General features: G+C 37.9%; 1 protein-coding gene across 4 annotated transcripts; it reads left to right on the top strand.

The window, feature by feature from the left end:
• Positions 1-8,635: 8,635 nt before the first annotated feature.
• NOCT (nocturnin) lies at positions 8,636-22,995 on the top strand. Of its 4 annotated transcripts, XM_087874571.1 has the most exons (4): positions 8,754-8,870; positions 9,462-9,575; positions 19,431-19,700; positions 21,650-22,995. In XM_087874571.1, the coding sequence occupies exons 3-4, from the start codon at positions 19,439-19,441 to the stop codon at positions 22,498-22,500; spliced, it is 1,113 nt and encodes a 370-aa protein (XP_087730697.1). In that variant the 5' UTR covers positions 8,754-8,870; positions 9,462-9,575; positions 19,431-19,438; the 3' UTR covers positions 22,501-22,995. The 4 variants fall into 4 exon arrangements, with proteins under 4 accessions (XP_087730698.1, XP_087730697.1, XP_034298566.1 ...); XM_087874572.1 differs by lacking the exon at positions 9,462-9,575 and having other exon boundaries at positions 8,636-8,870; XM_034442675.3 differs by lacking the exon at positions 8,754-8,870 and having other exon boundaries at positions 9,083-9,575.
• The last annotated feature ends 1,858 nt before the right edge of the window (positions 22,996-24,853 follow it).

Here is a 24,853-nt window from a genome sequence, read left to right as displayed (position 1 = left end):
ATCACTTGTTTGTCTTAAATTTCAATTTCTCTTTCCCATTTAGCTCCATGGCAAAAAAAAAAAAAATTAAACCTTTTCCTTTAAGGATGTAGTCCTAATGAAATGCGTTTGAACGAAATTCAAGTAAAATCACATAAAGAACAAAACAGGACCACAGATAAAAAGAGGATAAACCAATCCAGTGCAGAGAAGAGCAACAAAGATGATTAGGGGACTGGAGGCTAAAACATATGAAGAACGGTTGCAGGAACTGGGTATGTCTAGTTTAATGAAAAGACGGACTAGGGGAGACATGATACCAGCATTCCAATATCTCAGGAGCTGCCACAAAGAAGAGGGAGTCAAGCTATTCTCCAAAGCACCTGAGGGCAGGACAAGAAGCAGTGGGTAGAAACTAATCAAGCAGAGAAGCAACTTAGAACTAAGGAGAATTTTCCTGACAGCTAGAACAATTAATCAGTGGAAAAATTTGCCTCCAGAAGTTGTGAATGCTCCAACACTGGAAGTTTTGAAGAAAATAACCACTTATCTGAAGTGGTGTAGGGTTTCCTGCCCAAGCTGTGGGTTGGACTAGAAGACCTCCAAGGTCCCTTCCAACTCTGTTATTCTATTCTGATCTATATAAATTTTTAAAATGTTAATTCACATTTTGCTCCAGATTTCCAAGTTATTTTTTTCTGATTCTTCACACATTATGTGATATCTCTCTTGTTGGGTCTTACAGAAGTTGAACCAAACCCTTCCAATGCATTGCCTTCTTAGACTTTAGAAGCACAGCCTTCTAGGTTCCTGAATCAATCATGATGAGTTGGGTTTTAACAGCCTAGAAAAAAATCAGCTGGTTTCACCTATACAGCTGTATCAGAATTAAATGAAGGAGCAGTATATCCAGGTTTTAACTAATTTTGGGAGAACTATGGTTGCAGGTGGTCAAGAACCAGGGGTGAAAACCAGCAGGTTCTGACAGGTTCTGGAGAACCAGTAGTGGAAATTTTGAGCAGTTCGGAGAACCGGCAAATACCACCTCTAGCTGGCCCCAGAGTGGGGTGGGAATGGAGATTTTGCAATATCCTTCCCCCAGGAGTGGGGAGAGAATGTGGATTTTGCAGTATCCTTCCCCTGGAGTGGGGTGGGAATGGAAATTTTGCAGTATCCTTCCCCTGCCATGTCCACCAAGCCATGCCCACCAAGTCATACCATGCCCACCAAGCCACGCCCACAGAAGCGGTAGTAAAAGAATTTGGATTTCACCACTGTCAAGAAGTATGTTGGGTAAAACCTTTGTGAAGCAGTTACTAATATGATTTCTAATGTTCATACCTTTCCAACTATTGGTGAGTCCAGCTGATACAGACTCTCACAGACCAGGATGTGTGCACAAGCTGCAAAAGAAAAGTGATTCTATTCCTTCAATCCACTTCCACTTCAACTTTCTATTTATTTCTAATCACTTCTTTAAACATCTTCCCATTTCTCTGCTACTCTCTAAACTTTCTGAATTCAATATACAACTCTCTGGACTCCAAGACTTTTTTCCCAGATTTTTCTATACTCCATGGCAATGATTTTCCTCCAGCAAACTTAAATATTTTTTCTGAACTTCCAAACTTTGTCTCTGAAACAAATATGCTACTCTTTGAAACTGTTTGCCTGTCTCACACTGAATTGAACAGTGCCATAAATTCTCATGGTTTATTTACTGCATCTTATTGGACTACTTTGTATGGCAGTTTTAAATATTATCTCTTCTCTATTTCTCATAAATTGTCAACTGTTTATTATTTTATTTCCTTCGTATGACTAGTCTCCCATTTGTTATAAATTGATAGGTTATTAATAATAGTTTCATTCTGAGCGTCCTGGAACATATGAACCTGTTCAATAAATAATGCAAGGATCCAAACAGAACTGGTCTTGCAGTAGACAAGTTTTTAATGAACAAGGTTAAGGTTTGTTTCTTTTCTGTAGAATCAGACTGGGAAGCCAAATAAATCCTGTGATAGAAAGCGGAAGATACAGTGGAATTAGTCATTTCCTTTTTAAAACTGGGATGGGGGAGAGAGAGAGAGAGAGAGACCTTTTCCACTTCTGACTGGTTGCTTTGAATTTGAGTTTTCTGTGCTTTGCTGGTCTCTGCCACTGCTGTATCTAAATTGAACAGTTTGGGTTCAATGGATTAACAGTTTTGTACCTGAACCTGAAGGGTTCCTGAACCTGAAGGGATGCGGTGGCTCAGTGGCTAAAACACTGAGCTTGTCGATCGAAAGGTCGGCAGTTCAGCGGTTCAAATTCCTAGTGCCGCATAACGGGATGAGCTCCTGTTACTTGTCTCAGCTTCTGCCAACCTAGCAATTCGAAAGCACATAAAAAATGCAAGTAGAAAAATAGGGACCACTTTTGGTGGGAAGGTAACAGCATTCCGTGCACCTTTGGCATTTAGTCATGCTGGCCACATGACCACCGACATCTTTGGACAGCGCTGGCTCTTTGGCTTTGAAACGGAGATGAGAACCACCCCCTAGAGTCAGGAACGACTAGCACATATGTGCGATGGGAACCTTTACCTTTACCTTACCTGAACCTCTGGGAATTTTCTCATCTACTCCACTACATATCCTGAAGGCAAACTAGAGATTTATTTCCAGAATGAATTTTGCCTGTGCAACTTTTGTCTTTGGAGTTGTGTAGGCACACTTTCAAGGGAATAATTTGACAAAAGATTTATTTTATATATTTATACCATGTTTCCCCCAAAATAAGACATCCCCTGATAATAAGCCCAATTGGGCTTTTGAGTGCATGGCAATAAGGCCAAGCGCTTATTTCAGGGTTCAAAAAAATATAAAACCTATTTCAAATTCATTTTCTAAGAATGTCTAAGGACCTTTTCCACAGGAAATGAAGATGGGAGTGATAGCTCATTTTATCTAATTAAAACTGTAATGAGGTGTAAATAATTTTTACATGCTATAATTAATAATGTGTATATTGCTTCTCAGTGGTTTGCACATATTACTAGAGAGTGAGTGCTCTAGTGGTTAGGGTGCTACATTAGAGCAGATAAGATCCTAGTTCAAAATTCCACTCAACATCAGTTCTCAATTCTGAATGTTTTTTTTTCAATTTTCTTTTATTTTTACTATATAAAGAAAGAGCAACAATTTCAATGTCTATAGAATGTCAGTGTGTCATTTCAATGTCTATAGAAAAAGTGTGTTGTCTGGTTAGTTAGTTTGAGCAATAGTCATCATCATCATCATAATGTTCATTAGTAGTGGTCATATAATAACAGTATTTTCTCCACATATTAATACTTGTTAATACTAAATCATATTGACAATAAACATATAACAAACCCTCATGGTAAAATTAATCCTTCACTTATAATTTTAAATATTCTAACTTCTGTTTCTGTTATTTAACCATAGATAAAACGAATTCCATGTTTCAAAATATTCCGTATCTTCCTTCTCTTTAATTTCAAGTGTTAATCTATCCATTTCTGCCCATTCTAGTATTTGTTTTACTATCTTATCATCTGTGGGAATCTCCACACCTTTCCAATGTTGTGCAAATACAATTCTGGCTGCTGTACACATGTAATATTAAATACATAGTCCCTTTATTATATCTTTTTGGTATGATACCCAACAGAAATATTTCTGGCTTTAAATCTACATGTTCATCATTTTTTCTTTCCAAGTATGTATTTTTGTCTAATATGTTTTTGCTTTTGGGCACACCCACCATATGTGGTAGTACGAGCCCAGAGTCTGATTACACTTCCAATATTTAGCTGACATATCTTTATACATTTTGGCTAATCTCGCTGATGGAAAGTGCCATCTGTAGAACATTTTATATAAATTTTCTTTGTATGCAGTAGACATTGTTAATTTATAATTTTGATCCCACAACTTTTGCCATTTATCCAGTTCTATAGAATAACCAAAGTTTTAGCCCACACTATCATTGTTTCTTTTACTTGCTCTTCTTCCATTCTAATACTCAATAGGTAAGTGTAAAAAAATAATAATTAATTTCTCATAGTTCCTGTTAGGAACTATTCCTGTTCCATATAATTTAACATCTTTTTCATATCTTGATTCTGAATGTTAATGAGTTTTCAGCTGAATGGGAAAAAATGGGATATAAATTGAATAAAATATGAATAAATCTTACTTTGATACGTTTGGGCAAATCACTGTCCCTGTACCTCATATAAACAGTGATGCTAAAAGAGGACACAGAACTTAAAACCATGTCAGAGATGGCAGGGAACAAAATTTAGTTTACCTGAGAAGAAGCAAGTGAGAAAAAAATCCACTTTAATTAATTCTCTCCACTGTAACTGATACTGGGAATTTATTTAAGATTTTGAAGATTCTCAACTTATCCGGACTAGCATTAGATACTTTCTTGAAATCCATGTCTTGCTTCCTTAGTTTTGCCAGCTACATGGGGCTAGACAATACCGTGTTTCCCTGAAAATAAGACCCTGTCTTATATTTTTTTGAACCCTGAAATAAATGCTTGGCCTTATTTCCAGGGAGGTCTTATTAATTTGGAGCGCATGGAGCAAGACGGGGCCATTTTACCTGATTTCCAGTTCTGTCTCCAGGAAATGGCGGGGACCAGCTGCACATACGTTTAAATATTTTTGGGGAGGGCTTATTTTCAGAGGAGGGCTTATTTTCGGGGAGGGCTTATTTTCGAGGAAACACAGTAGCTTTATGCAAGTCAGAAAATGTGCCAACTGTATCCTTGCTTTTCACCGGATACTGAGAAATGTGAGACTGAGAAAGAAAATTTCATATGAATTTCTAGATTTATAAGAAAAGAATAGTCGTGAATTATGAAATGTGTTGCACGAATATGGAATTGATGGTTGGTTGTTGGATGGGATAAGGTAATATATAATGGAAACAAAGCCTCTGTGACAATTGAAGGAATACTTGGTGGATAGTTCAACATTTCAGCAGGATGAAAAGGATGTGTAATGATCTCTTTGCTGTACAATGTATTAATGAAATGTACAGGTAATTTTGTGGTGATGTTACAGGTGTGATGGCTGGGGATGTACTGTATACACAAGTACTTTTCTACACAGACATTGTGTTATTGGCTGGGAATCTGGATTGTTTGCTGAATTAGGTATGTAATTTTTTAAGTTATATGTTTTGGGACATAGGTACTTAAGAAATATCATCAGACTCACAGCTGACCCATCACAAGACCCTCACTTGACACACCCACTCCTGAAGCCCTAAACAGAAGAACACTGACACTGACACTCTATTGAAGATGTTACCTAGCCTGGTAACAAAACGTTCGGAAACTAACCCAAAAGATAGTAGAACAAACCTTCACCCTCATTCTACACCCGAGCTACAGATATTCACCACTGAACAATGCAAACCATTGTTTCTTTACATATTTGGATTCCATATTTTAATACATATGAAGTCTATGAATCAATTTACTTTACAATTAAAAATAAGTAAATTAGCAATGTAGAAATCACAGTATTAAAAAGTCATAAATTAAAATTGAATCCAGATCAACCAATGCAACAAGAACAGGCACAGCATTTGAAACAAAGGTTTAATCAAGCCAATTAACCACACTGACAAATAAAAATGAAAAACCTGATCATTAATTATCAAAAGTGTCATTTAACCTCCATAACACAAATGAATCCATGAAAAAGATCATTTTTCCCAGTCCAACCTTCTGAGGAAGGGTAACATATGCAATAGCCTAAATCTACTGTTAATATGTAGAGAGACTCTCTAACCAGCATAATGTTCTTAACAATTGAAAATATTTTCCTGAGAATATACCACAATATAATTAAAATTACACTGGGAATTTCTGAAATCACTAAAAATAAGAACTGTGATCTCATCCTCCCAGTTTTGGTTCCTGAGTGTGATTCATTTCCTCAGCTTGGGAGTTACATAAATCCTGAATAGCAAGGCTTGGAGAAGGGCATGGCTGCATTTTTCCTTTAGGGGAACTGAACTATTGCTCAAGAAATGAATCATGTGGAGACAAAGAAGTCTCTAACAAATCTGTTTAATAGTGCAACTCAATTCTACAATGAAGATTCTCTATGGGATTTGTGACCTAAGAAGTCCTTGTGTTCCTTGGGCTGCACTATAAATTAAAATATCATTCAAGAAAACCAGCATTTGCTTAAATCGATGGTTCAGACTGTCACTGCCTGAAAATGGTGGGCATGCCTAAAAACCCCCTTCAGAGTAAATAGGATATTTTTAATATCAAAAGAGAAGATTAATACATTGAGATTATTATAATGTAGTATTATTCTACCATATCTTATTTAAAATTAAATTTAGGTTCTTTGGCCATGGGCCCACCTCAGTTTTTCAGCTGTGGTCCCAGTATACCCTTTAGTTGCCATGTGAGACAAAAACTCACAGCCCTTTTTAACAGAAGTCACCTATCATTCAGATGGTTCAACTGGATGCTATCTGCTTAGACCAGGGGTGCCAAACCCGATTGCATCTCAGGCCGAATCATAACATATCGGGCTTGGTTTTGCCTTTGTGGAGCCAGGGTGGGTGTGGCCTGCGCGGGCCGTATCTGGCCCACAGGCCACATGTTTGACACCCCTGGTGTAGACAATATAAACATTAGGATAAGTATTTTCTTGTGATTAAATACATTTAGGTTAGAAGATTAACCAAATAATAATTCTGATCACATAGAGCAGTATCCAAAAAATAAAATGTAAAAGCAGATTAATTGAGCAATTCAAGCAACCAGTGTTCAAATTTGAGTGAAGCTACAGTTTAAATCCAAAATATTATAGCTTGTCTTCATGTCTTAAGCTAAGGATTCACCTTTCAATGTATTAAATCTATCTGCATTGGACTGCATTTAACAATTATCTGGCATTGTCCACTATTAGAGTTGGGACCAGTATTTAGTTTTAATTCTATTTAAGAGTTCTAGAAGATCCCAATTGCAACAGACTCTTTTAGTCCAGCATTGTGACTTAAGTGCAAATAGCTATTGTTATAATACCTTAAGCGACTGATATTCAGAGATGTAATAACTCAAATCCAGGATATAGTTATATAGCCATATGATTTGTACCATTGGTAAACACCTACACCATGATTAAACTAATCCCCTTTTAAAGACATTAAAATTGGTGTTGCCATTTTTGTATCAGCAAATTCTGTATATAGCAGTATATCAATCAAGTAGTACGTGAAGCAGCACTTTAGCAGGGACTTTTCACCAATCAGGTTCATTAGAATGCTCTAATTTTAAAATTCATTTAGTTATTTATGAGATTTATCTACTATTCTAACTCAGATTGATTTTAGGCAATGCAAGTCAAAATGATCTCCTCTTCCCCAGAGATTAGTAACTCCATTTAATCCCCTTGTCGTTTTCATCTACATAAAAATGGCCTGATGGAAAAGTCGTCCAGAAGTCAATCATAACACACCTAACCTTTCCCTGGAATAGTTTGCCCTCCACCTCCTGCTTTTTTCCCCCCTGCCAATAGTCTCATCTCCATTTTGTATTCCCTCAGGAAAGTAATGTTTATGTAATTCAATAATTAATTGGCTTAATAAATCTTTGCCCCATCCCAAACACAAAATGTACAATAACAGGGGAAGTGTAATATGACCACTCCCATCTGTCCTATTCGTTTAAACAACCCAACCAAATGAACCAAACACTGGTTCTCACCCAGCATTAGCAACATCCAGCTCTTTGAACTCTCATTCCAGGAAGGCGGATTTTCCATAGTTCTCCACTTGGCGGCAGTTCAATCTCTTCCTCTTTCAACCACTTTCCCCTTTCTCCTGGAACAGATCTTCCAGCAGTTCAGGAAGGGGACTGGGTTTACAAGTTAAACTCTAAACTATGGTACAAACCACAATCACTAGATTAATTGGAAAAGTCATATTTTATTCTGAAATTAATTGTAGTTTAAAAAAACAGAGTTACCAATTACATTCCATTCAAAAAGTAATGCATTAGTAACATTAATAACATTAGTAACTTAGAAAAGAGCGTCCTTCCAAAACATCACACCCCATTTTTCAGTGTGTTTCCTGATTAGTAAGGAAGAAAAAAACCTTAATCCAACTTTACTCAATGTGTCCCTCCCAATATATTTGTTTATATATGCATGAAGTTGCTTGTCAGGCATGACGTTTGTTTTGTTGTATGAGGTGTTTTTATAGCTGGGTATTTTTTTATAAAATAGTCATCCCCAACTGCTGGCCTCCTAACATGTCAGGACTACATCCTTTAAATGCCAAAGGGTTGGAGATTTGTAATCCCAGAAAGGATTGGAGATTCTGGGATTTCGAATTTATCTTGAGACCCCCAGATTTTAAAAATAAAAAAGGTACAAAGAAATCCACTGTTTCTTTCTACAGTAGTGGTATGATTATGATTATGATTATTTTAAAAAACAAGTTGGACATATTAGTAAGATGCTGCAGGACTTCAGGTCTCATTCCAAGCGCTCTTCTCAACACTGCGAATAGGAAATCGAAAGCTTTCGTCAGCTGGTTCCAGCAGGACCGGCTTCCTCCACAAAATGAGAATAGAGAAATGAATGGGATGAAAGGGCAAAGCCAAACGCCGCGTGACCTCCGATCAGCCGGGAGACAACGCCCCTTTCCCTTCCCACGAGGCGCGAAAATAGGGGGAGGTTCCGGCCAACACCCCCGCTCCCACCCCCACCCGACGAGTCAACGTTCCGTGTGACGTCACCAACAGTCTCCTTTCGGGGACTTCGGTGCCAAGATTAGAACGTACCATTTTTCGACCGAGGGGAGGAAGAAACGCGCAGGACGGCCATTTCATCCAAGGTTTCCTTCTCTGTTTGTCCCCTCGCGTGGAAGTTGCCCTTTGTAGCCTCGCGCTGCATGTTCCGTTCCCAGGAGCGTCGAGATGAGGGAGACGGGGGGGGGAGAAACGCTTCGGTTCCTTCTTTCCCCCTCCCCCCGCCCTCATCTTATGGTCTTGGAAGCTGTGCTTGCGTCAATGCCGGCAAGTGGGTGGGAGGGGGGAGTTTGACTGTACTTCTGGTGCTCGTGTTCCCGTGCTCAGCTCTCCGCGGCGTTTTCCGTGGGCTTCTCCATAGGCTGGCACCTCTCTGCCCCCGCAGCAGGCAGCCGAAGCTCCTTTTTCCAATCCGCGCCCCTTCTGCGGGCTCTGAAAGGCAGGAAGGGCTCCGGATTTGGCCTATTATAGAGCAGGTTAGCTTGAGATAGAGCGCTCCCGGTGCGGAGCTTTTTCATTGAATTTTTGTTTTCCCCTCCCAGAGCTCAGTCTCGCGTGCCGTAGCGTTATTATGTATCAAAGCTCTCTGAGGTCCTTGTGCTCAGCCCTGTCTAACCTCTGCTGCACTCCTCCTTCTGCCTCTTCCTCCACGATGCTGCTCCGCTCGCCGGCTCCAGTGAGGAGAGCCCTCTCGCCGTCTGCCCTCCTCGCCTCTTCCTCGGCTACCGCCGGGATTCCGCGCTGCAGTTGCCCTGCCCCAGGCAGTTCGGGAGCTGGCAATTCCCAGGCTGGTGAGTGGTTTTTAGAACCTTCGGGGCTGAAGGTTCCATGGATGGAACGTTGGGGTTCGAGGCTGGTGAGTGGTTTTTAGAACCTTCGGGGCTGAAGGTTCCATGGATGGAACGTTGGGGTTCGAGGCTGGTGAGTGGTTTTTAGAACCTTCGGGGCTGAAGGTTCCATGGATGGAACGTTGGGGTTCGAGGCTGGTGAGTGGTTTTTAGAACCTTCGGGGCTGAAGGTTCCATGGATGGAACGTTGGGGTTCGAGGCTGGTGAGTGGTTTTTAGAACCTTCGGGGCTGAAGGTTCCATGGATGGAACGTTGGGGTTCGAGGCTGGTGAGTGGTTTTTAGAACCTTCGGGGCTGAAGGTTCCATGGATGGAACGTTGGGGTTCGAGTGTCTTAATTCTACGCGCCCCCCCCCTCTGCCTCCCCGCCCCCGCCCCCACCCTCACCCCGAGAAAGCAAGGAGGAAGTCGCAAGGGTTGGACGAAGAGGCTTCCCTGCTTTCCGCCTAATCCCCACAGCAGCAGCCTTAAAAGGTGATGGTGTCCCGTTTTATGGGTAACCATAGAAAAGGTTGCAAACAGTCCTCGATTTACGACAGCTCGTTTAGTGGCTGTTCAAAGTTACAAGGGCCCTGGAGGAAAAAAAAAACGACGCATGACCACTTTTTCCACAATTGCAACCATTGCAGCATCCTAACGGTCATGTGATCAAAATTCAGACGCTAGGCAACTGACTCATATTTAGGATGGTTCGAAGCGTCCCGGGGTCATGCTTTTGCAAGCAAAGTCAATGGGGAAACCAGATTCACTTAACAACTGAGTTACTAACTTAACAACTGCCAGGGATTCACTTAACAGCTGTGGCAAGAAAGGTTGTAAAATGGGGCAAAACTCACTTAACAAATGTCTCACTTAGCAACATAGATTTTGGGCGCGGTTGTGGTTGTAAAGCGAGGATTACCTGTAATCCTAAATTGTGATGGGAAGCCGGGTTTCCGAGATCTTGCCATTACATCGACATTTGGGATGATTGCTTTTGGCTGATCTGGGAAATGCCTTCTTTGCTTCTGGCTTCCAGATGACCCTGTGCTGGATCCAAAGTGGCTGGTTGAAAATGGATGTACAGGTAGTCCTTGACATATAACAGTTCATTTAGTGACCGTTTGTAGTTATGTCATTGAAAAAAAGTGACTTCTGACCATTTTTTACACTTACAACCATTGTAGCATCCCCTTGGTCATGTAATCAAAATTCAGGTGCTTGGCAACTGACTCATATTTATGACAGTTGCAGTGTCCCGGGGCCATGTGATTGCATTTTATAACCTAACAAGCAATGTCAGAGGAGAAATCAGATTCACTTAACAACCATGTTAGTAACTTAACAATTGCAGTGATTCACTTAAAAACTGGGCAAGAAAGGTCATAAAATGGAGCAAAATTAACTTAACAAATGTTTCACTTAGCAACAGAAATTTTGAGCTCAATAGTGGTCATAAGTCGAGGACTACCTGTAGAAATGAGCCATCTGGACCCAATAAAAATTGAGAGCCATGAAATATCTAGATTGGTTGCTAGTGTAATTAAAAGCTTTGCCTAGCTAGGAAAGACAAATAAAAAAAAAGGTCAATGAATGACGTGCATTAGGTATCCAGTATCATTTGTTCTTTCAAGCATTACTGTTTTTCTTCAAAGAAAAGATTTGACTTTCTAAATTATTTCTATTAACTGTTCCTGGGATTTAAAATTATATACCTAATAGCCTTGTCCTCTAATTATGCTAAAATTTCTTTTAACTGCCTAATAGATATTATATGAGGGATAAATGGGCACGGTCTTATCATAGCATGTATTACTGTTCTGTGTGTTTTTTGGTATGAAATGCTTATTGGTGAAGTGATTCGTTATATTTCATTTTCATATTATGCAGATATGTGATGCATGTCTGACCCAAGGGAGGTAAATATGTAAAGTACAGGCTACCTTGTGTACCCCAACTAATCAAGATATAGATAAAACTATGTTTTATAATATAATATACTGATAAATTATGTTGCCCTGTTTGTTGTAGTTTGTCAGCTGACAAATTGCAGTCTTATAAAAATAATGACTCCCGTTTTTGAGCATAGCAATTTGACTTATCTTGAAAGTCACCAAATCACAAAAGATGGGTTCACAGATTGTGCACAGTCATAATGTGGTTTATTTAGCTTTTATGTAAGATACCATATTAATCCAACTATTATAAACCATGGTTTATGGCTCAGTGTAATATATTTATCAAACCAATTATAATATGCTTAGCAAACAATGATTAGGGCTTGCATATGCTTTAGTACAATACATAAAATAGCAATTATATGACCTTTTCTTTAAAAATGGTATGACTATGTTCTGTGGTTACTCTATTAAGTCCAGTGAAAATCCTTTTAAACCTTATTTGCATTTTTTGCTATTTCCTGTAGTTCAATTGCGATCTGTATAAAAGATTAGGCAGCATTAGTTTATCTAGCTCACTAGTTTTTTCTGCTTCAGGAACTGAATGTAAACCTGATAACAGAGTTGAAATAGCACATACAGAATTCACTGCCAGCTGTTATCAGCTTCTGGCTTGTTTGTCCAGCTCAATCTTGCCCAGCCTAGCATCTTCTAGATTTATTGGACTATTTTCTGCGCAAGAATTGCTTCATTCTAGGATAATTCAAGGGTATAGGTTATGAGAAGCAAGACTATTTACTAATTTCTATACTTCTATACTAATTTCTATACATATAAAAACTAATTTTGCTTTCATGTTACAATTATAATTAATATAATAATTCTCCAATCACTTACTTAATATTTAGCTATCCACCTAGACATTAAAGTAGTTGTTTCAGGTTTGGAACAATTGTTTCACATTCAAAAGGGACTGTTTTGATACTTTAAAAGTATTGGATGTTCAAATCACAGTCTCTATTTTGAAACGTTGTTGTACACCTAAAAAATTGCAAACAACCTCACAAACCATGTGTCTGGGGGGAAAAGTGAACTTATTTTTTTTTATACTTTCAGGGTAATGTCTACTCAGAACTAAGAACACTATTTCAGCTCCTTTAGGATTGTTGCTATGTGAATACTAAAGATCTCTCTCTTTCTCTTTATTGCCCAATTCAGTAAAGTCTTATTCAAACAGAAAAATCTTTAGTTCTTTTTAACCTGATTGAGGTTAAACTTTGGCAATTATATGCATATAATATATCTTTATAAACTTTGGTCAAGTGGTCACTTTAGACAAAAGTTTATCCTGTATAGGGTATTCTTTTTCTTTCCAGTAACATGTGAAACCGTGAAAGGTTCAGGGTTTGGTGATGGGAAAATCGAAAGAAAGTGACAATGAGCAGGATGAGGAAACAAACTGACTAAGATCTTTCTCTGCCAAAAGGAATCCTTGAGGCTACAGGACCCTGGTTTAACATTATAACATGCATAATCTTTGGTCACTGTCTTTCCATCCATATCAAATGACAAGATAACAAATTATCTTCAGGAATTTGTCTTATCCATAAAATTATATAAAAGGGAAGAAGCCTTACCTGCAGCTGCAGCCCTGATATCTTTTATCTACAGGGCCACTATCTACATTTCTTGGAATCCTTCTCAAATATGTGATTACAGAATGGCTCAAAGCATTTTTTTATCTCCTAATTTGATTTGACTGAGTTAATCACAATGTATCCTTCTGTTGTCAAAAGTCTTGTCCAGAATAACTAACAAAATCCATGCTTAGCAGAGAAAAGATTCCAATCCTTGGCATCTCCAGTTTAGCAAAGATCAAAGTAGCCAATTCTTTGTCTGAATTCTAGAAATTAACTTCAGTCAGTACTGGACTAGATGGATAAATAGCCTGAGCTTTTAGCGGCTTTTTAAATTTGATGATTCAGGATATCATCTAGAAAACTTCTAATTTAATGTTTTGAGATGAGTTTTCCATTGTTCAATACTGTAGGGCAGACAAAATAAGCCAACATTTGAACATTATGCAGAACAAGGTATCCTGTTAGATATCTAGCACATGAAGTTTACATATGAAATGGTAAATTTTATGTATCTTAGGTATATCTTTGTTTATTTGAAGCCAGATATATTTAAAAGTGCTGTAGATGTAACAGTGATTTTCACAAATTGTTCAGGAACCATAAAAGCATAATATCAGAGGCACACGTCTTCTACAAAAAAAAACCCCAACTTCTAATAAGCAATTCCAATATTTTTCAACTGATAAATATTCTATGAAAGAACTCAGTCTATATTGCCTTCTGGAAAACTGTAAAAGAGGGCTCTATTTAAATATCCAGAATTAAGTTGTCCTCTAAACAATACATTTGTCCTTTATCTCAGGAAGGGGGGGGGGTATTCTTGAGATTCCCATTTGAAACAATGGAGTAGATTGATTGATTCTATCTGCAGAAGGCAGTCCTGCAGATATTTACAGTAAGCACCAAGCCAGGGAGCATTCCTTAGGTTAAAATGAGAATTTTGAATTATATTCAGAAGCTTATTGAAAGCCATCGCACAAGCATTATGTGACACAGGCAGCTTTTGTCTATTAATAGTCAGGTTGTGCCATTTTTTTATCAATTGCAGCTTCTAAGTAGTTTTTAAGGGCAGCCCTTATACAGAGCGCATGACAATAATCAATGCAAGAAATTGTGAAGGGCATAGATTACTGATGATACCAGACCACACGCCAAATTGGCACATCACTTTACTTAGCGGCTTCATGTTGATATGAAATAGTTGTCCTTGGATACACCATGACATATTTGCATCCTTTATTCTAGGATGTGACTTCGACTTAGGAAATTGAATACATTAGTTATTATAAATCATTGCTCATTTTTTAATATTATATAACACAGTTTTTGGTTATAGAAGCTGGTTTAACAATCTGCAAAACTGCCAGCAACAATCTGAATGTATAAAACATATTCAATAGCATTTGTACAAATCTTTATAAAAATGTATAAATGATAGCACACATGGGAACTTGCAAATATTTATCAGAGCTTACATCTCTTACATCAGCATGCTACAATCACCACAATAGCCCAATTATTGATTGGTGACATTCTAATCCAAAACAAGGTTCATTGAGCTTATGTTCTGAATACAAGTTGCTAGAATCGCCCTGTGTAGAGGGGCCTAGTGATTGCTGGCAGGGTCGGGCTGGATATTAATTGTCTGCATTGAACAATCCAGTACATTGCATAAGCACTATTGAGTAACTTGCTGTAACTTAGATAGGCACAATTAAGCAACCTACTTATTCTGCTGGAAGCAGCAATATTCAGCTGTATCAAGGTTAGACAGAAGCAGCTAGTTGGACTTTCATACCATTATTTCTTAAGCTCTGCATATTTTAAACCTTTGTTGAAGATTTACAGCTCAATATAAAAAAAAATGAAGTGCAAACTACTGACAAATTACATCTTAAGGTATAGACTGTGAGGTTACAACTGCAAAAAATATCTAATAAGTGAATGAAGCATCGTATTTAAGGGGAAATGTTTTATAACTAAGATATCTAGAATTTCAAGAATATACCTTTGTTAGATGTTTGCTCCTGTCTGGTCCATCAGAGAATGTGCATATTTTTAGAGTAAGAGCTGAGTTCCATGTTAAGATTTTGCTGCTGCATACTGTTGCAATGCAGCTGTAGGAATTTAAGAATAGATATCATTCTGCTGGTCACTATGATCTGCTTTATCGGACAAGAAGTAGACAGAATCATCCTCTCTGTTAAATTGGAATTACAAATACCCAGAATATTGCAGCCTCTCCAAATAATTTAGCAAAGCAGGCTTGGCGTGGTAATAATAGATTGCTGTCTAAAATTGTAAGATGGGTTGGGAGGAGACACAGGACAGCCTCACAGTTATGTAGATTGGTAATTTCAAGAAATTTCTATTTCTGATGGAACTGTTGCTACCAAAATGCCTAAATATCTCCAGATTATTCACAAAGGAATAGGAAAAGAACAGCTTAATTGTAGGTTAAAATAGCTATGAAGCATGAACCATCTTTTCTAGCTAAGATTTGTTTTCAAAATAACAATTGAAGGCATATGTTGAATAAGATTTTCAAGGTGCACCCAACACTACTGCATAATATTAAATATGCAGGTAAACTTGGGAAATTTTCTATTCTGGCTATATGTATCATATGCAACTATCAATTGCATGGGGAGGGAGGGAGTTCTTGCTCATATTTATGAAAAATACATGTTAAATGACTTAACTATTCTTTGAAGGTTCTGTGCAATGAAGTATAATGGTAAAATTGTTTCAGGACCAGAAAACTTCATAAAGTCTTTGCACCAATATGAATTTTGACCAACAAAGCTGTTGTAGTTTTTGAAATAATTTACAATAAATTGAACTTTCTGTGGGAAAACAATAAAGATTTTAATAAATAAGGCATTATTGTACAATGTATACTCCTTGAGCTGAATGTTCACTTACTTACCACTGGCATTTCTCTACTGTTCTATTAAAAATAGAACAGCAAGTTTAGGAAGTCATTTTGTATATTGTATGTTGAAATTACATACATTTATAGATGTATGTTAATCCAAAAAGATGTATTTAGTTTAACTCGGAAAGCATAATTGTGATGAACAGAAGTGCACAAATAAACTGAGATCCAATTCATATTTGTGATTTAATTCAGAATCAATTTGATTTAAATGTGTGACTTGATTTAAAGGGTAATTTGAGTTGAATATGGTGAATCATCCCTGCTAAAATAAAATCACAAGTCCATTGAATCCAGCAAATTGATTTAACACAATATGGATGTGTATTTCACAATTAGAATGAAAATACAATTTGAAGGGTGGTTTGATAGCAATGCCTTTAAACAAAATCAAAGCTGCATACAGCTATAATCATGACTTGGAGGAGTCTTAAATTCAGGAAACTTCTTAGAACTTTTCATTTTTTTTTCAGAGTAAAACCAATCAATTTTGTAGGTCACCTATCCTTCAGTGTGAGATTTATGATCTAAAACTGGATTGCTCCAGGGCTATCATTATTGTTTTTAATTTAACTTGTCATGATACGATTTTAAGCTCTTTGAAAGAGATAGAAAGAAATAACAAACAGTTTTTTAAACATTTCCTTTGTTCCTAGGCCAATTAAAAACATTTCATATTTTTGAAATGGATGACGTTACCTCAGGACATGCTTCAAAGCACACATTCTACTTCTGGGTGTGTTGCTGTTCATGACTCACTTTCAATGTTCTCTAATATGTCATCTCAGCCAAATCATGAAGAATATCTGAGAATTTTAATTGAGAGAACACTGGTAAAAAAAGAATCATTGCTTATTCACTGAACCAAATGAGAAACAGCACAGTGGATACTGATTGTATAAATGGACTCATTAAGGAATTTGCCTGAAAAATCACACAAATAAAGAAAAATTTGCTGATCTTAAAGAACAAGCTAACTGATGGGATTTTTGTGAAGAAACGTTAATGCAAAGTTCAGACAGCAATGTGCTATTATGATTTATTTTTGCCTTCAACCCAGTCCATTTGATTTTTAAAACAGGAACTTCTGTAAATCAACTGTGTTTTATCTAATAAATCATGGTGAAAACTATGCCTTGATGTGATGTGTGATGAGATTTGTATCTTCCATTGCAAAAGAAAAAGAGTGCCACAGCGTTCAAAAAGCACAAAGCACTTTACTTCACTTAGTCAATTTATGAGCCTGAAGTATCAAGGTGGAGGAAAACATCGAGAATCACTTTAGTACAGATGCTGGCTGTAGAATTCTGGGAGTTGAAGTCCACCTATCTTAAAGTTGCCAAGGTTAAAAAACACTGCTTAGGAGGTGAACATGAACCCTATTCTCAAGTTGAGGGAAACTGCTGGTTCCAAGCAGTTCAGTCAGGTTGCAATAAAAGAGCAACAAACGATGAGGCATCACAGCAGGCATAAATTCAGTTTTTATTTTAGGTAATGGTGATAATGGATTTTGTTTTTTAAAAAAAATGTTTCAATGGGAAAAGTTACATAAAAGACCACTAGGTGTCTCTTGTGCACCAGTGGCATAGGACAAGCTCACACATGACTTTGGAGGCTGGCAATTCAGTGTGCAATTCTCCATTAGAGTTGTTTACCGCTTGCGTTGATGTATCCATCCAATTTATCAGGTAATTATTGTTTAATGTAACTAGCAGCTTTCTAAAATATTGTCTTTTCATTATTCGAAAGCCCACTTTTCAACAAAATGCAACTTGGATAACTCTACAGGTCTGCAAGGCTGAACTCCTAACTTTTCCTGCTTTGTGAATTATAAATTGTTGTTGGACTAAAATAGAATTACAAAGAACAGTCCGAGGAGACAGGAAGGCAGTAAACTGTTAAAATCTTAATTCCTTATTTTAAAAATAGTGGGAATTCTTATTTTGCAGCCTTGAAAAGATTAATATAGGTTTTGCTATTACTATGGTGTAAGCATGTGGGGGAAAGTTTATCTTTTGACACTGGAAATCATGAATAGTTTCTTTTTAAAGTGCAGGGTAGCTTTTTGGTTCACATGCCGTGCATAAGATGATGGTGTTCAGATTAGCAGGGGTAGGAAGGCACTTGATTATATATTATAAAGAGAATTTAAATTACCATCTTACTAGTAGTAGGATCATTGCGATTATGAGGTGTTTAGTATCTGCAGGGGAAAAAAATAAAGCTACTGAAAAGCCAGAGAACAGTGCACAATTTTATACTGCAGTTCTTTCCGTTTTAAATTTGATTAGTTTCTTTTAGCTTGCTCCCTAATTTAAAATTTGTGAAACTCAGAACTTCTGGGGTGTTTTTTATATGTTTGTTTGTTTTGTTTTTTGCAGAATATTGCTGATGTCAGGGGAAAAACCTTTGTAATTATACGAACATCTCTTTGATCCTTAATTTATGAAAGTAAGGTGTAGAAGTGAATGAGCTTTAGATTGATTTGTGATTATGGCATGTATTTGCTGATTAATAAAGCAGAATGTTTATGATTTGGCTTTCTTGTGACAAAGTGATTTGGCTTTCTTGTGAGATTGGGAAGAAATAATGTTCTGTGTTCCGCGACGTGGCATGTCAGAAATTGTGTAGGCTGAGTTGTTTAGCAAGAAGCAGTCTTGCTACCATTAGCATAACTAGTTGTGCTATACAATTTAGTTTAAAAATATTTGGAATGTGATAGGTCACCTTCAAATATAAGTCCAATAAATGAGAGAGGTGAATAGGCAACTGGAAAAAGCTGCAGTTGGTTAGGTTACCATAACCTAAGGGCTCGAAACTTTGTTTATAAAGATCCTAAAAATGACTGAATGAAATATCTTAAGACGACAGTATAAAAAGAGGAACTTAGATTTGCAGAATGTAAGAGGGGAAATGCATATTGCGTTGTTAACTTCATATTGAAAAATATGCTGTCCGTTGTGCTTGCTTATATTATATAGCATACTTTTCACATTGGCTGCAAATTTTGAAAACTTAGGTTCATTATATCTGGAGGCTACCAGCACCGTAAGGCTATCACATTGTATGCAGGGATGGGATTCACTTAACCTTCCCTACTGGTTCTCAAATGTGAGCACGCTCGCTCACAAGCTCGCAGCAGTAGGTGCACATTATGTCAGGTCGGGTGGGCAGAGCCTCCCGCCATCGCAGCTACCGGTTCGCACGATCCAGAGAAAATCGGCTGAATCCCCCCACTGATTGTATGTGAACTCTAATGATGAATGCATTTGTTTTGATTTGAGAGAAATGAACAGATTAGAAATTGGAATTGCTGTACTGAAGTTCTTTCTTTTCTTTTTCAGGGTATTCCATGGGCAACAGTACAAGTAGGCTGTATAGTGCACTGGCTAAGACCTTGAGTAGCAGTGTCATTACTAAACACCAAGACTACTTGGAACAAACAGATCCTGAATTTCTGGATCCTATAGATCCCAAAGATCTACTTGAAGAATGCCAGATTGTTCTTCAGAACCGCCCAGCCCGTCTCCAAAGGGATTTTGTGGACTTGAGGACCAGTTTTGTCAGAAATCATCAGCCCATTAGAGTTATGCAGTGGAATATACTTGCACAAGGTACAATCTTGAGAAACTGTCTGAGCCTCGTAAAATGAAAAGTCTAGTCGGCTTTGTGTACATGCTTTCATTCAGTTGACAGATCTTTTTATGCATTCTTTAAGCTAGCAGATCTGGGGTACTGAAACATTTTTTAATCAAGGTACCTCAAATCTACTAATTTAAAAAATGCATTAAAAATTTAGAACCCATTACACCTGTGCAGCTGGATTTTTTATGAAGTTCGAACCAATTTTATTTTCAAAGTTCTGGTCATTGCAGCAAACTCATGGTCATGTAATACACTGTAGATATTTTTCTGAGGTGATAATGATACCTTATTTGTCATTGGAGATGAAAAAAACATGGTCAGTCTAATTATGCCCCATGTTAAGTGGTGGGGGAGGGGGGACATCTGCACTGCCTTTCTCTCAGGATGGCCCAATGAGTCCTAGATAGTTTAAGGTAAAGGTAAAGGTACCCCTCACACATATATGCTAGTCGTTCCTGACTCTAGGGGGCAGTGCTCATCTCCGTTTTAAAGCCGAAGAGCCAGCACTGTCCGAAGACGTCTCCATGGTCATGTGGTCGGCATGACTAAACGCCAAAGGTGCACAGAATGCTGTTACCTACCCGCCAAAGGTGGTCCCTATTTTTCTACTTGCATTTTTTACATGCTTTCGAACTGCTAGGTTGGCAGAAGCTGGGACAAGTAACAGGAGCTCACCCCGTTACGCAGCACTAGGGATTCGAACCACTGAACTGCCGACCTTTTGATTGACAAGCTCAGCATCTTAGCCACTGAGCCACTGCGTCCCCGAGATAGTTTAGTTAGCCTATAATTGTCAGAATTTTCAATTATCATGACCAATCAAAAACACATAGTAGTGGATGAAATATAATTAAGTTTACTACCTAAGAGCCCCTTGCCTTATTTTCTGGGTACAAACCTAAAATATATAAATATTATACAAATACGAAATTTATTGCCAACTTAAAGTATCTTTAAAATATTATTTTAAAAAGTAGAAAGGTACTTAGAAAAAGTACCTAGTTTTCTACTTAGAAAGTAGAAAAACGTGGACAGACACCCTGACTTTAAAATAGCTAATAATATACCGGTATATGAGGTGCTAGGAATCAGAACAACACCATGGCCTGATCAGAGTAGTTGTTACTTGCCTGTTTACAAGAATCTCACCAGACTTCACTCTCTTGAAAACAATGAGATAAAGGCTCCAGGGATTTTAAGGGAGAGATCAAGTCTCTTTCACTTCTTCCTCTGCAGGGATTCCAAGCTAGCCAGTTTCTTAAATCCACCCCCGCCCACTCTAGTTGTAGATTCCACGACATATTCTGACTCATATATATTTTCACCTCAGATTATTCCTTATGTGTGAACTAAATTGCTGTTTTTTAAACTTTTTGTTGATATGAAATACAGTGGAGTTGTCACCTTGAATTTTTCCTTGGATAATGTGAAATGTACCGTCAAACTTAGCACACCTTTTTAATGGTTTATGTTTGGAGGTATAAATCAAGTAACATTTATTCACAAAATGATCAGTGTAATGTAGTAGTTTTACTCTGGGTGGGCATACAAATTTCAATCCCAATATATACAAATATAATTTGATATTAAAATAAAAAGGGTGTGTAAATAGGGAAGAATTATTTTTAGGCTCTGTTTTGAATTTATTAATCAAAGCAAAATTGGAATTGCAAAAATGCTGTTTAACTGGATTCTGAACAAAACTATTAGTCAAAGTATGAACAGATTTGAGCAAGGAAGATTAATTTTGCCATGTAGTTCTCTAGTACTAGATGACTAAAAATATACCAATAGTTTCAGTTTTCTACCAAGTTCCACTTAAGAGTAGGGATTGGACTATTTATTTTTACGTATTTTATGGGAAGGAAAGTATTTCCTAGAGGAAGTTTTCTTAATTAATATATTTTCTTCATTCCAGCTCTTGGGGAAGGCAAGGACAACTTTATCCAATGCCCCATGGAAGCCTTGAGATGGGAAGAAAGGAAGTGCCTCATTTTAGAAGAGATCCTTGCTTACCAGCCAGATATCCTCTGTCTACAAGAAGTGGATCACTATTTTGATACTTTTCAGCCATTACTCAGTCGGCTGGGCTACCAATGTACTTTTCTTCCTAAACCATGTTCTCCGTGTTTAGATGTGGAATGTAACAATGGCCCAGATGGCTGTGCCTTGTTTTTCCTTAAGGACAGGTTTACGCTAATTAATAGTACCGACATCAGGTTGACAGCAATGAAGTTCAAGACCAATCAAGTAGCTATAGTTCAGATCCTGAAATGTAACGAGACTGGGAAGTTGTTCTGTGTTGCTGTCACGCACTTGAAAGCTCGCAATGGCTGGGAGAGGTTTCGATCTGCTCAAGGTGCTGATCTCCTTGAAAATTTACAACAGATCACCCAGGATGCAGAGATCCCTCTTATAGTCTGTGGTGATTTCAATGCTGAGCCTACAGAAGAAGTATATAAGCAATTCTCTGAATCTAGTCTGAACCTAAACAGTGCTTATAAACTGCTGAGTACAAATGGGCTAACAGAGCCTCCGTACACCACATGGAAGATCCGTCCTTCTGGAGAATGCAGGCATACACTTGATTACATCTGGTATTCACAACAAACCTTAAAAGTAGATGCTGCCCTCACCCTTTTAACTGAGGAGCAAATTGGACCCAATAGGCTACCATCTTTCAATTACCCTTCAGACCATCTATCTTTAGTATGTGATTTCACCTTTAATGAAAATCCAGAGAAATTTTTAAGATTAAGTGAAATATAAAGAGAGGTAGAGAATGTTTTAATGTACTGTGTTTGTGCAGGCACAGACTTTTACCATGAACTTCTAAAGACTTCTGGGGGTGGGATTGGAGAAGTATTTATGAATGGAGAATTAATAATCATCTCCTATAGCCTTGACTATTTTTCTTATTATCTCCGTGCTATGACAAAAAACACAAAAATATGCCTGGCTAACTGCTTATGCTGTTTTTCTTTTCTAAAGAAAAGTACTGCTATTATTCAGCTCTAATTGTAACAAGGTTTTTTTTTCTCCCATATCTAAGATCTTTTGTTGTAAAGTTGCACTGCATGTAACAGCATTGTCCTGTCTGTCAAAGAGTCGGTCAGACCAATTCCCGGGGTTCGTCCCTCCCATATTGGACCGTATGACCAAATTTTGTTCAGCATAAAGTTTAATATGAGCCTCAGTTAATTTTTTTCTGAGGTTGTCTTGAATTGTGCCTTCTACTTGAATAAATTTAGTGTTAATCTCAAATCTGTGTATTACTTTTGAAGCAGGGGTGAAATTCAGCAGGTTCTGGAGAACTGGCAGCAGACATTTTGAGTACTTCAGAGAACCGGCAAACACCACCTCTGGCTGGCCCCAGAGTGGGGTGGGAATGGAGATTTTGCAATATCCTTCCCCCAGGAGCGGGGAGGGAATGTGGATTTTGCAGTATCCTTCCCCTGGAGAGGGGTGGGAATAGAGATTTTGTAGTATCCTTCCCCTGCCACGCCCACCAAGTCATGCCACGCCCACAGAACCGGTAGTAAAATAAATTGGATTTCACTGTTTTGAAGATATTTCAAGTGAATTAGAATTTCTAGTCGTTTACACACATGGTAATACAGGTAGCCCTTGACTTACGACCACAATTGAGCCCATAATTTCTGTTGCTAAGTGAGACATTTGTTAAGTGAGTTTTGCTGCATTTTACGACCTTGCTTGCTAGTTGTTAAGTGAAACACTGCAGATGTTAAGTTAGTAACACAGTTGTTAAGTGAATCCAGCTTTCCCACTGATTTTGTCAGGTCACAAAAGGTGATCACAATGCCCCCCCCCGGACACTGCAACCGTCATAAATATGAATCAGTTGCCAAGCATTGGAATTTTGATCACGTGACCATGAGAATGATAAATTGTTCATGTGAAAAATAGTCATAATTCACTTTTTTCAGGGCCATTGGAACTTTGAACGGTCACTAAACAAACTGTTGTAACTCAAGGACTACCTGTAGTATTATGCCAAGAAGTATTTGTCTTGGTTCTTACTTCTACCTGGCTATAGAATGAGTACTTTGGTGGTCTCAGTAAATGTTTCCTATCTAAAAGAAGTTCAGATTTTACTTTCTTGTCTCACAGGATGTTTTAAGACATCTTGTATCTGCATTCTTCTTTCTTGGGGCTGTATGCAACGACTTATCTACTGCTTCTCCAAACAGCTACTTCCCTGAAAAGATGTTGTGATGTTGCCTTTTGACTAATGGTCTATTTTAAAATGTGTGAATCACCAGGTCATGTATCTGCACACAACAGATTGTCCCTAGAGATGTCTTACACAAGTTTGCTGCTACAGTTAAGTTTATGGATTTGTTCTCTTAGGTACCTGATTTCTACAGAGATTATTTGTCCACACAGTCAAGTTTTGGTAAGGATAAGGCATCCCAATTTCCAGTGTAAATGCCATGGAGTCTCTTTAGCATCCCGTCCCATCCTGTATCACTTTTCCCTCAATCATTTAGAAAGACTTAACAAATTTATGAAAATGTTTGACATATCTACCCAATCCATGATTCCTTTAGGTTAAGAGATACAATTTAATTGGATTTCTTTAGGTTTCATCCCACCCATTTCCCTTTTAACTATTTCAGCAAAGGGCCCCTGGAAATGGGACTCTGCACCTCAAGGCTCTGTAAAGAAACTGGTTGCTAAATTATGACCAAGCACTAAATAGGGTGATAATTTGAAGCTTTCATCCACTTTTTGTCCTCCTGTCATATTGTCTTCCTGATTTGTCAGTGACCTCACTTTGGCTAGAAATTTAAGTGCTCCTTAGCATTCCTTCTCACCAGCATGAGGTGGGAAAAAAATGTTCAAGCTGTTGGAGGACTGCTGGATCGTGTCATACAATGTTTATCAAGATGGAGTCAGGCTTTCAACCCTTCCATATTGCAGGTGGGCTCAAAGTTGGTACCACTCTATTTCCATGTTCCATCAACTCTGGAGTCCTGATAGACCCATCTCCTAAGCTGTTTTTCCAGGCCAAGTAGGCCTCTTGCTTACAGCTTCCTATTGGTTTGCTGTGCTGGAATGCTTTTTCACATTGCCAGGATAGCACTGATTTTTAGCTCCC

Source organism: Pantherophis guttatus, chromosome 8 (genome assembly GCF_059756535.1).
Source record: "Pantherophis guttatus breed Tessera chromosome 8, ASM5975653v1, whole genome shotgun sequence".
Taxonomy (NCBI): domain Eukaryota; kingdom Metazoa; phylum Chordata; class Lepidosauria; order Squamata; family Colubridae; genus Pantherophis; species Pantherophis guttatus.
This window is presented reverse-complemented; position numbering and strand designations above follow the sequence as displayed.

What these genes read in the sequence shown, in the direction of transcription:
- NOCT (XM_034442675.3), top strand. Translation starts at nt 9,356, where the DNA reads ATGTATCAAAGCTCTCTGAGGTCCTTGTGCTCAGCCCTGTCTAACCTC. An exon ending in AGCTGGCAATTCCCAGGCTG is followed by an intron (nt 9,576 to 19,430) that starts GTGAGTGGTTTT and finishes TTTCTTTTTCAG; the next exon opens with GGTATTCCATGGGCAACAGT. An exon ending in GTGGAATATACTTGCACAAG is followed by an intron (nt 19,701 to 21,649) that starts GTACAATCTTGA and finishes TCTTCATTCCAG; the next exon opens with CTCTTGGGGAAGGCAAGGAC.